This window comes from Ochlerotatus camptorhynchus, unplaced genomic scaffold (genome assembly GCF_037179485.1).
Source record: "Ochlerotatus camptorhynchus isolate MF236.1 unplaced genomic scaffold, CSIRO-AGI_Acam_v1.1 ptg000203l, whole genome shotgun sequence".
In the NCBI taxonomy this organism is placed as follows: domain Eukaryota; kingdom Metazoa; phylum Arthropoda; class Insecta; order Diptera; family Culicidae; genus Ochlerotatus; species Ochlerotatus camptorhynchus.
The window spans coordinates 4947825-4961043 of NW_027040693.1; the positions used below are offsets into that span (position 1 = coordinate 4947825).

The 13219-nt window shown below is 47.2% G+C and overlaps 1 protein-coding gene across 1 annotated transcript in view; it reads right to left on the minus strand.

Annotated features, from left to right (window-relative positions):
• Positions 1 to 1868: 1868 nt before the first annotated feature.
• LOC135702931 (uncharacterized) overlaps positions 1869 to 13219 on the minus strand; it is a 130399-nt gene continuing 119048 nt past the window's right edge. Inside the window, exon 4 of the mRNA XM_065223985.1 lies at positions 1869 to 2080. Within this exon, the coding sequence (XP_065080057.1) occupies positions 1929 to 2080 (152 nt within the window). The 3' untranslated portion in view covers positions 1869 to 1928. The remainder of the gene's footprint in view (positions 2081 to 13219) is intronic.

Sequence of the window (13219 nt, forward strand, 5' to 3'; positions counted from 1 at the left end):
CCTCACTAGAATCAGTCCACTTGCGTTCGAAGGCGTCAAAACACAACACGAACAGCTCTGTCGCTTTGCTGAACGCTTTACACCTCTTCGCATCGCTTTCACTATGGCTGGTTTGGGCGATTCCCATAGAACGCTCATAGAGGGTGCTTTCACGCAAGCGCTCCGCTTATTGCCAACGAATCGAATCGCTTCGAATCGCTTCTACTATGTTGTCGGCCTTACTGCTGCTCACACTGCAAAGCTGACGGCGACGATGGGCACGTTCCTATGGAGAGGCATCACGGCGAGAGTTCCAATGCAACAGCTGGCGCGTAGCAGAGAAGCAGGTGGTTTAAAACTCCAGCTACCAGCCATGAAGTGCAAGGCGCTTCTCATTCATCGACATGTGAGTGATATCGGTTCCCTTCCTTTCTACAGGTCTATTCTTACCCAGACAAATCCTACCCTACCTGCAGACTGTCCTTGTATAAAACTCATTCTTTCAAGTCTCCCAACATTCCCTCCGCAAATCCAACAAAACCTCTCCGCCGATAGCATTCATAACCATTTCATAGGCCAAACTGAAGCACCGAAGGTAACTCGTGAGCATCCAACAGCGAACTGGCGCCAAATCTGGAAAAACATATCCATGCGAAAGCTGAACTCGAATGAACGGAGCGCCTTGTTTCTGTTGGTCAACGGAAAGCTTGAGCACCGAAAACTGATGTATCGAATGAACAGAGCCGATGGAGAAAACTGTCTGCACTGCAACGCTGCATGTGAAACATTGCAGCACAAGCTCAGCGAATGCGTAAGGGTAGAGCCAGCTTGGAGACTACTGAAGCGAAAGATAACAACTCTACTCAATGGATGGCGCCGACTCTCGATTGACGAACTCTTGAGGCCCCAATTAAGGAATATAGACACAAACAAAAAATGTAAATTACTCAAATTGTTCATAAAATATGTCACCTTTATTATGCAATGTAATAATGTAATCGACGTAACCGCATTAGAATTTGCTTTGGAAAACGAAGTTTGAATGATTGTACTGTAATTATTTTTTAACTTTCTGAATAAAACAAATTTTACTAGTAAAAAAAAAAAAAATTCATGGTGCAGGAAATATTTACAGATTTGTGGTATGTCACAATTCTCGAAGTTATTGGGCTTTAAATCGGAATAAACAAAGTATTCATCCCTAGCAACGATTGGCAAAACGTCAACGCTCGATAGTGATGTCATTTTATATTATATTTTGTGTGTTCTACTTGTCAACGTGTGCCCTAACCTGCCGAACAGTGTGCCATACTGTGTGTCGGCACAGTGGGCAAAGTTGATTACCCCTTTATTTATTTTTTTTATAGAAGCTTTAAAACAAAATTGTCTGGGTGCCGCGAGAAGTCATTGGGACACACAAAAACACATGCATACCCACGCCATTCAATTCGCTTTCACATCTGAATACTACACCGCACTATCATACATCCTCACACATTTGTACGCGCACGAATTGCTCACTATTTTATATACGAAAAAATCTAAACATCCATCTTAACAAATCGTACATCGTGGATCGACCATGACTCCACAGTTTTGCTTTATACTTAACACTATCACTAGTTCAGTACAGCTCTACAACCTTGCACATTCGGGACTGCGGAAAGTTTGCATTCTTTTCACACTTCGTAAATTATTCCAAAAATTTAATATAGCGAAATTAGTCTGTTTGCTGGAAAGAATAATCGTAGAGAAATGCGCTCTCAGATATTGACATTTGACTTTTCCGCATTAGAAAATCTACATTTTGATTTGTTTTTTTTTTTTCTTTCAATGGCAACACCAGCTGGAACATAACACCCCCCCCCCCCCACGCAACCACACCTGAATTAGAGGTTCTCATTCGCCTCTCCCGAAATTCCACCGAAATTCGTACTGCTGGCAGTGAACTATCTCGAGGTGGTCCACAATCGGTGCGGTTCGTGGTGAAGATGTAGCTGCAGCTGCAGTGCCAACGTTACAACCGCCACAGCCATGGTCAGGAACGAACTCAGCCACGGGGACGCAGCCTGGGGACGGTGGGATCCGTTTGGGGATGTCACTGCAATGAAGGGAAAAAGGAGGATAAATTAGTACCTTCCTCTACAATCCGTTTCCGGCCGTTTAAAGCACAAAAAAAAAGAAAAAAATCTCTCCTCCCTTCCAACGTCGGTCGTTATCCTTATGGCTTAAATTCTTGGAAGGAGTTGCATCGGGGCACAAGACCTTCACCCAGCCTGGTTGCTCAACGCGCATACAAATAAAAGAGAATTACAACAGTAAATATAGGAAAATCTTTTCCCGTTTGTTTCGAGTAGTGTAAATATCACAGAGAGCTAAGGAGGAGCACGATGGCGGCGATGAGGAGATGCATTGTGTAAAAGTAACTATCCCAAGTTTTTCTTTGTTCAACCTCTCAGTCTGACAAAGGATTCTGGGGCTGGGGTACACGGCGAATGAGAACGACCTAAATTTGAGTTTAGTTGCGATGAGTAAATTTGCCTCAGGTTTTTCCAGGTTTGTTCAGGAAAAATTCCCGAATAAGAGAAAAGTAAAGATTGGATTCACTCAGTCTATTGGTACTACTCCTAGAATGAGTAAAATTTTCGTCAATTTTCCTCATTTTACGGCAGATGTTCGAGGTTTTCCACAGGAAAACATGAGGCAAATTTACTCATCACTAAGCTCCTGCACTTTAGGCGATTATGAGTGAACTAAACTCAAATTTGGGTCGTTCTCATTTGCCGTGTACATGCTTCGGCGAGGGAGATCCCCAATAACCCTTTCATATATGCGGTGGGTGGTACCGTCCACCCACCGCTGTTTCTCGGCTGTCCTTCAACGGAGATTTTGACGTAGAACTACATCTTTGTCGACTACACTGGTAACTTTTCCTTGATCGCCTGGAAAGTTTCCTCCGCCTCAGGAGTCCATCTCACAGTCTTCGATTGCGTTTTTAGAAGCTCTGAGAGGACCGCGGTAGTCTTACTATAATCAGCGATGAAGCGCCGATAATAGTTCGACATACCCAAAAAACGACGGAGTTTTGTTATCGTCGTAGGACGTTCGAACTCCACTATGGGCCTTATCTTTTCGGGGTTTGTTCTCAATCCTTGAGAAGATAAAATGTAGCCCAAAAATGGGATTTCCTTCAGGCAAAAATGGGATTTTTCCAGCTTAATGGAGAGATTGGCTTCTCGAAGGCGTCTGGCAACCTCATTCAGAAGCCGTACGTGCTCCTCGAATGTCTCCGATACTATGACGATGTCGTCTAAGTATACGAAGACATACGGTTCCAGTGCACCCTGGCCCAACACTCGGTTCATTAAACGAGCTAGCGTTGCTGGGCTGTTTACTAAACCGAATGGAAGCCGGGTGAACTGGAACATCCCCTTTCCTTGGACACTTAATGAGCAATATTTACGAGATCCTCGAGCAAGAGGAATCTGCAAGAAAGCCTCGGTTAGGTCGATTGTCGACAGATAGTTCGCTCTGGGTAAGCGACCTAGGATTCGTCCAGGATGGGGAAGGGGGTAGGTTCTTTCATTGAGTTTGCGCGCATCGAGACATAGCCGGATTGCACCAGAAGATTTACGAATGGGAACTATGTTCAAGGACCAGTCCGAGTTTGACTCCTCAATGATTCCCCTTTCTAGTAGCCGGTCAACTTCAGCAAATAATCCGGCCTGTATTTTTGGGGAAATAGGGTAGGGATACAATCAAACTGGTTTACTTGACTTAAACTCCTCTTTAAGCACAATTTTGTGCTCAGTAAGCGGAGTCGTATCGAGTGTGTCGGAGCCTGCAATTTTGAACAACCGTTTCGTCTCTTCTAAAATATCTCGTTGGGTTTTGGTTAATCTAGTTTCTGGGCTCTCTCGAGTGGGCTCTGACACCTCCCCTATCTCGGAAATTGAAGCAATGGCAGGATAGATGCCGAATGTCCTCCAGAAATCCATTCCACAAATACACTCTTTGATCAGACTAGGAGCAACCAAAGTTGGCAGTACTCTAGTTTTACCATGGAATGTATATGGAATAAGAATTTCGCCTAAGATTTCTAGAGGAGATCCGTCTGCTGTTCGAAGTTCTACCAGATTAGCGGGTTTTCTAAGGCGAACCCGTCTTAGTTTCCGAAATAAGGAGGCGTTGATAAATGTTAAGTTGCTCCCACAGTCGAGAAGCGCATTAACTGGAATGTCCACTATTTTGAGGGAAATATGGGGTCGATCATCCGTTAGACTGTTTAAAGTTATTTTGTGGATTTGAGGAAAATTCTCTTCCTCCTCCTCGTCTTCCGATCTCAGCTCATAAAACTGATACAGATCGGGTAACCACGAGTAAGAAGAGCTCTCCTCCTGCGCTGTCGGAAGTCCCTGCGGCTTTAGGGCTTCCCCAGAGAGTTTTTTAAACAGAAAGGGCAATTATTAGTTGTGAACCCTTTCAAGGCGCACCGATTACAGAACACCCGACGAGGGATCGGGCACTCCGCCAGCTCATGTTGATCACCACAATTAAAGCATTCACCTTCGGCTGGTGGGCGGTAATTCGACACTAACTTTAGCAGAGAACTTGGTCTACTAGTCCCCGGCTTTGGTTCTTTAGAACAGCCTTCGGCCTTGCTCTCCTTACCCGAGGGATGTTCCTTCATATTAGCCTCGTGCTTGAAGTTAGGCTTCTGAAAACCGGATTTGTTGGTCTTCGGTTGGTTTTGGGCACCAGCCGAGTCATTTTGACGATTCCGATTCGAAAATGTTCGAGTGCCCGAGTACGTTCCACTTCCAGCATTGATAGCGCAGTTGTCTCGTTTGTTCGCATCGAACATCTTCGAGAAAGATGAGAAATCCGTGGCATCCACATCCCTTCCGATTTCCATCAGATCTCTGAGCGTGGTGACTCTTTTTCCCACCAAAGCCTTGCGAACATCGTAGCGTACGTTGGTTTTGAGGACCTCGACCTTTTCAACATCCCCCATGGGACAGTTCATGGCTTGAAAGAGCTTGGTCATCTGAAGATAATATTGTTGAAATGATTCTCCTCTTTGTTGACGGGTTTGGTAGATCTTGGTTCGCAATACCGAGTCTAGATCAGGGTGTCTGAATTCTCTTTTCAGCTCCCGAACCAAATGCGACCAATCTCTCAGCGAGTATTGACTTCGCCTGGCAGTATACCAGGCTAATGCTGGCCCATCAAAGAGGTGAATTGCTGAATCAAAGAGGTCTCCATCAGTAGCATGCTCTGAAATTGCCAGTTGCCGAACATGGTACAGAAAATCATTGAGCCCCAATCCCTGATCAGTACCTGAATATTTTTTTTATTTTCCACTGGGACACTGGCGTTATTTTGCGTGGAGGAATGGTTGGAGGCAACACCGGAACAACAGGTTGCTGATGCTGAACATGGCTGGGATTATTGCAGGGATTCCCGAAGGGATTTTCGTTTCCCAAACTGGCGGAACTTAACGTCAGCCTGTCTATTAAATTGTGGAACGGATCATTCTCACCTGCCCCGTGAGAAACTGGTGGCGGATACGGAACACTCCCAGTAATGGTCGAGGTTGTCACTGTCGACGCACCTGTTGCCCTCGATCGAGGAATTGCCCTACCTAGCGAGCTGGGAGGGACCTGGACAGGGGGAAGGTCGTCGTTGTCCAGAAATGGGTTAGTCTGGTTAAAACAAGGTCTTGGAGGCTCTGGAGGAGGTTTTCTCATGTCCTGCCTCAACGCGTTGACCTGATTAGCCAGCGCTTTGATGAGGGACCCGATATCCGTCATTGCCCTGCTGAAATCCGATTTTATCAAAAATTGCGAGAGATTAGGTTGTTTGGGAATAGCCCCTGAACTAGTCGGTTGGGTGGGAGACGAAGTGGTCACTGGAATACCTCCTGCTGCTTCGTCTAACAACTCTGATTCCGAATCGGTTTCACCAGCTGTCGAAAAGAAATTATCCTCTGACCAAAAATATTCCGAGAAGAGGCGAAGGGTTTTGACAAATTCTTCGTGGCTCTGGGTTCTCAGCTCACCGGCGGCATGATTTTTGATCACCGCCAATCGGTGACCCAAATGCAACAAACGCGCCCTACAAAATTCTACTTGAGCTCGAGGTGTGGTCATCAGAATCTGCCGGAGTTCTGCGAAAATCATTTTACACATTCTCAAATCCATTTCTGGGTCTATGTCATAATGGATTATGAACTCATGACCTTCCCGTTCGTCTTTCAGGATCCGTTTTAACCTACGCTGCCGTTTACAACGCGATTCATCGTCCGCGATTACAATGTTTCGAAGGAACAGCTCATAATCGAGCTCTCCAGGATCGAGATAGTCAACCCTCATTCCCCCGTAGAGCGCACCGAAATCTGGACCTGATACGGATCTTCGCGGCATTTTGACGAAACGTGAATAAATGTGAAAACGAAAAAAAAAACTCCTATCTCACAAAGAAAGAAACACTACCCAACAAACATTGAATGTTTAATAAGAGCTTATTCAGGCAAAAATAAGCTTATTCAGCTAAAAAATGGCTTATTCAGCTGTTAATCAACTCAAATTGTTTGTTGGGTAATGGCTATTCAAACAACGATTAGCTCCCAAAAATGTATGATGTCAATCGAAACAATCCCGAAATGATCAAAAATGATGAGAGTAAAAGGATGATTACATGTGCCACAGAACAATGACCAATCGGCTTCAGCACGTGGTTTAACTTTTTCCAACCACCGCGAAATCCAACTAAAGTCCACTGATTTCTTGCACAAAATGCGACCAGAGTGGATATTTTTGAGAGAAATTTCTATTCTCGAAAAGTCCCCCAACGCACAGAAGGAAAAATATCTGACGATATTTTTTCCCTCCTGAGAACCTGTTAAAGGTTATTTTAGTTGGGCGCCAGATATAAGACCAATTTTCGGCCCCGGAACCGCTGTGTCCCAGAAGGAGAACAGCCAAGACCCCAAGCTACTGGTCTAGAACCGACGGTAGCTTCCAGGGTGGGCACACAAAGCCACAAAGGTTCCGGGTCTCAGGGCGTTTGGGCGAGGGAGACCTTTCGGATGTGAGGGGACCTAGAAAAATGCGAATTTGGTTACCTTACGCTTTATTCGGCCAGTGATGGTAGTGGGGGCGGTGCAGAAATCGGGTGATGGTTAGATCTCGGCCCAACGTGGCTGAAGAATACCGAGGTTGGCAGCTCGGGCGGGATGACGGGCGGTAGTGTCGCTCTAGACGGTGATCGAGCGGTCGCCAGGAAGAGAATCGATTCTTGCAGCGTTGGTGGCAGTGATGGATGCGACGATGGTGGCGGCTATGGACCCTGCGCTCAACTGCGCCTGCTCACTATTCGGCGTCGTCGACCGCCGACGCTGTACCATGGGTGATGATAGCCTGGTGGATAGCGGATCAGCAGGGCGTGTTCTTGAACCGCCGGGAAGCCTGGCTACGGCGATGTGACCTTGGTTGTGGGGTCGCCCGGAGCCAGCAGAGGCCGACGCGGCCACACTGGTCGAATTGCTCCTGGAACTAACAGCCCGCGCTTTCACGGCAACGAGAGGCCAATTCTTGCTAGGCGCTTCGGTGACGACCCGACAAGCACAGTTGCTGAATAACTTTCGGTCCGATAACCCGGACCCGGAGATGATTAGACGGCCGTACTGATACCGGACACTTCACAAACCGCGTGGGGCGAAACGGGGTTTTGATCCCGAAAACGTCTGGTTTTTCGCCAAATTTCATTCGTCCTCGGCAGAGGCTCGTCACTTACTGACTCGTCGCTCAGTCGGGATCTCTCTCCTCCGTTCTGCTTCGGCCAGTCGTTTGCGATCCTCTCCATCCGCCCACGATCGTAGGTAGCGTAGAGCGCTATCAGCTACCTACTGCTATCAGACGGCACACGCGATCCACACCGTCGGGCGTTGATCGCCCCCACTTCAAATCGACCGTTAGCTACACTAACAATTTTATTTACCCTACTCCCCACATCTAATGATGGAAAACAAAATGTTACCCGCCGGTAACAAAATCAAAAAATATGTGTGGTGAAGGAGTGTTAGGTTTTGAACGCTTGTAACTTTGTCATTTATAGATGAAATTTAAATACAAATACGCCAATCGATAGGATATTACATTACGAACCTGCTGAAATAACTATTTTTCCAATTATTCTGAAATTAAACTTTTGAAAATGTACAAATGAAATAAGCCTTTTCCCAAAACCAGTCATCATAAACGAATACCACTTGGTTGCACATCATGCTGCATGAACCTGAAAAGATATAAATCAGCGCTGCTCTCCTGCCTCTGCTCATTACCGCTTCGGACGGCGTGGCACTAGGTCCTGCAGCAAGCAGGACCAAGTCAGCTGTCAAAGTTGAATCACGGCATGTCCACCACAATGAGGAATGAGACTTGAAAAAACGTGCATGTAAAACCCCCTCCCCCTTAACAACCTTTCCCCCTCCCCCCTTAACATAACCCGAAAAAAACATGGACTTTGACGATCATTTTTTTCCGGGAAATAAATTTTAAGCAAACCACAATTATGTATTAACAATTAATTTTTTACATGCAGAGCCAACATTTTCAAAAAAAAAAAAAAAAATTGCTTTACAGGAGACATACACTCGATGAGTTACCAACAACTGACTGTAAAACATATCTGGTACCTATATATATGCAATAACATCCAAAGTCCATCCTTTTTTACATATTCTGCACAAAAGAAACTTTTTGCTCCGCCCCATTCATAAAAAACGGCGGGAAATCCTATCAGGTTCGGTTGCACATCGCTGTTCTGCTTGAACCTGAAAAGATATAAAACAGCGCTGCCGTTGTGCTTTTGCTCATCGACCATTCTTTGCTTGAAGCAGTATAGTTCGGTGTTAGCTCCGAGGGGGACGACTCTATCTACGATGCAGAAAAAATTGTGTTATGCTGTGGCTAGCTGCGCGCACACTGAGTAGATAGAAAGTAGATTTTTGACGATTCTGAAGATTTCCTGCAAGAAGATGATGCGCGATGCAAGTAGATGCGACAAATTAAAGAAGATTTTTCGAAGATTGATTCGCTAGTGTGAGATTTGTTGAGCATCTAAACTTGAGATTTATATGTGTCGCCCCCCTCGGTTAGCTCGGTCTCTCGAGTTGTTTGAAAAGTTCGTGGCGATAGTGTTCGCGTTCTCTCTTTCGTGGTTTGTCGTGCATGTGTGTGTGCCCCGAAATGGGGAAGCATCGATCGCGAAGCCCGGCGAAGGTCCAGAACCCTGGTGAAGGAAGCTCCGGTGTGCCTACCTCGAACAGGTTTGCTGTTCTCCCCATGGATGGGAATATCCAGCCAGCTGTGTTGGAAAAACGCAGCAAGAAGAGGAAGAAGAATCGAGGCCAGTCCGATGGCACGATTGGTCGAGACGATGCCTCTGCGACGAACGGAGATTTCGGTGACGCTGCCGATAAACAAAATGCTGCTGACATGAGCGCGGCAAGAGTGAAGCTACCTCTATTGGTAGTGAAAAATGCCCATCTTAATGAGCTCATCGCAGATCTAGCGACGCTGGGCGTTAAAGCCGAATACAAGTTGGGCAGAGTCGGCACCAAGGTGGTGCTCCGTACCAAAGCGGAGTATGACTTGGTCGTCGCCCACCTGAGGACTTCCAAGGTGGAATTCTTCACCCAAGACATTCCCGGTGAGAAGCCATTCAAGGTCGTCATCAAGGGGCCTACAAAAACTTCGACCCGAAGTTTATCGAAGCTGAAATCAGAGACCGGTACAAGCTGGTCCCAAGTGCCGTCTATCGGATGACACGGAAGGACGAAAATGTGAAGGCGTATCCGGATAGCCTTTTCCTGGTACACTTCCAGCAGGGAACGGTGACGCTCAACGCGCTGAAAGCCATCCGGTCCATCAATTCCATCATCGTCCGCTGGGAGCCATACCGTGGCGGCCATCGTGATGTGACTCAGTGCTAACGGTGTCTGAACATCGGACACGGCACCCACAACTGCAACATTAAGCCACGCTGTGGCAATTGCGCTCAAGACCACGCCACTTCCGACTGCCCTGTGGATGGAGCCGTGGCGTTAAAATGCGCCAACTGTGGTGGTGCTCACCAAGGTTCCGACAGACAGTGCTCCAAACGCGAGGACTTCAAACGCATCCGAAAACAGGCGGCAACTAACAACCAACCAGGACGCAAGAAGGACAAAGTCCCGGCATTTCGGACGGAGGATTTCCCGCCTCTTCGTGCTCCTCAGCAAAGGCAAGCGAATTAGCGGGTGCATTCCGCTCAAGCAACTTCTGGTGATTCTGCTGGCCAAAGCTCTCCATCCCCCCCTGGATTCTGGAGACAACCACCAGCGCAAAACAACAACCCCGATCTGTTTTCAGCGGATGAACTGATGGAAATTTTCGTCAACATGACCGGTGCTCTACGTAAGTGCCGCAATAAGCCCGAACAGATCCAAGTGCTCGGTAAGTTCATCATCCAGTATGGTGTCTAAGCCGCTAACCATCGCTACCTGGAACGCTTGCTCTGTAAGAGCAAAACAGATTGAGCTTGCCGACTTCCTCCGCAAGCATAGCATCGACGTTGTTCTTCTAACGAGACCCACCTAAAGTCCGGTGACAGCTTCTGGTTATCTGACCACAACAATCTCCGGCTTGATCGCACCAGTTCCAGGGGGGGTGGTGTTGCGGTCGTCGTCAAGAAAGGAATAAAATACCACACTCTGTCCCATATCCGCACCTCTATCATCGAGACCCTTGGTGTGGAGGTGGAGTCGTCGACTGGATACGTCCAGTTCATCGCCGTCTACTGCCCTCGACAGTGTGCCGCCAGCAGTGGACTAGCGGCTAAATTTAAGAAGGACCTGTCCACCATCACCCGTACTGGTTCCCGCTTCGTAGTTGGAGGAGATCTGAATGCTCGCTATGAGGCCTGGTGGAATTACCAGCAGAACCAGAACGGTCGTCTCTTGTTCGACCACTCACAGCATGGGCTGTACTCCGTTTGGTTTTCGGATGAACCAACATTCATCTCACCGGCGGGCAACCCATCGACCTGTTCCAGACAAATAAAGGGTGATACGGTCAAAATTTGGTCAATATCAACTTGACGTATTTCTTTCAATTTTGCATTTAAAAAACCTGAACACCCCTCATTTTGAAGGTGTGTGTGTGTAGAATGTTGCTCCTATTTTGATTTTGGAATTCACTCTTCAGTTGTCAAAATGAAGTCCAAGCAAGAAGAGCAGCGTATCAAAATTTTGCTCGCGCATCGCGAAAATCCGAGCTACTCGCACGCAAAGTTGGCAAAATCGCTAAAAGTTGCCAAATCAACCGTTACAAATGTAATTAAAGTGTTTGGGGAACGTTTGTCGACAGCCAGGAAGTCTGGATCGGGGGGAAATCGAAAACCGGAAGCCGCTGAGACGACAAAGAGAGTTGCCGGTAGTTTCAAGCGAAACCCTAACCTCTCTCTCCGAGATGCCGCAAATAAGCTGGGTGTATCGTCTACAACCGTGCATCGAGCCAAAAAACGAGCCGGACTATCGACTTACAAGAAGGTAGTGACTCCAAATCGCGATGATAAACAAAATACGACGGCCAAAGCGCGATCCCGGAGGCTGTACACGACGATGCTGACGAAGTTTGACTGCGTGGTAATGGACGACGAAACCTACGTCAAAGCCGACTACAAGCAGCTTCCGGGACAGGAGTTTTATACGGCAAAAGGAAGGGGAAAGGTAGCAGATGTTTTCAAGCACATGAAACTGTCAAAGTTCGCAAAGAAATATCTGGTTTGGCAAGCCATCTGTACCTGTGGCTTGAAAAGCAGCATTTTCATAGCTTCCGGGACTGTCAACCAAGAAATTTACGTGAAAGAGTGTTTGAATAAACGTCTGCTGCCTTTCCTGAAGAAACACGGTTGTTCCGTACTGTTTTGGCCGGATTTGGCATCTTGCCATTACGGTAAAAAGGCCATGGAGTGGTACGCCGCCAACAACGTGCAGGTGGTTCCCAAGGACAAGAACCCTCCCAACACGCCAGAGCTCCGCCCAATTGAGAAATACTGGGCTATTGTCAAGCGGAACCTAAAGAAGACCAAAAAAACTGCTAAGGGCGAGCAGCAGTTCAAGGCAAACTGGCTTTCTGCGGCGAAGAAGGTGGACAAGGTGGCTGTACAAAATCTGATGGCAGGGGTCAAGCGTAAGGCCCGGCAATTCGGATTTGGAAAAGCGGAAGCCTAACTGAATATTTTTCCTGAATTTTATACTAATTGAACTTGAAAAAGAAATTTAATTTGATTTTTTAAATAAACGATTTCACCGATTTACACGCGTTTTCCCTTGACCAAATTTTGACCGTATCACCCTTTATCGGCTTGTCCAAGCCGGTAGCCTTGTACGAACTCAGCTCCGACCACCAACCGGTGGTGGCTGAACTGGGCTGCAACGTGGCTCCTGCTTCAAGCCTGCGCAAGGACTACCATCGCGTAAACTGGGCCCAGTTTGGACGCGTGGTAGACAGGCACATCATCGACAACCCGCCGCTTGACACCGTGGAGGACATCGACCGAGCGTTGGAAGGACTCCACCAAGCCATAACCGTGGCTGACGAGGCGTGCGTCCGACGAGTTCCTGTGAGGGGTAAGTTTATTGCCATTGATTCCCACACCCGACTTTTGATTCGCCTGAGAAATGTTCGTAGACGCCAGTTTCAGAGGACTGGAGATCTGGGCAAAAAACGTGAAATGGCCGATCTGAACAGGCAGATTGCTTCCAGAATGGACTCACTCCGCAATGAAAGTTTCGGGCGTGTTGTCCAGAATCTGGACGACCGCTCCAGACCATTCTGGAAGGTAGTCAAGGTCCTGAAAACTCATCCCAAACCAGTTCCACCTCTCAAAGTCGAAAATTATGACGATCGGCTTTTAATCACCCCACAGGAGAAAGCAAATGCGATCGGCGAGCATGTCGCTTCATCGCATTTGCTTGGCTCGAATATCCAAAGTCCGCTCGAAGATCAGGTTGCGCATTGCGTTCGAAACCTAGATGCCTCCCCTTGTGTCGTGCCTCCGGAGGATATGATTACAGTACAACAGATTTGCTCAGCGCTGAAATGCACCAAGAACATGAAGACTCCCGGGTTTGACGGTATATTCAACTTGATCTTGAAGAGACTCAGCATGAAAGTGCAGTCTCTTCTAACCG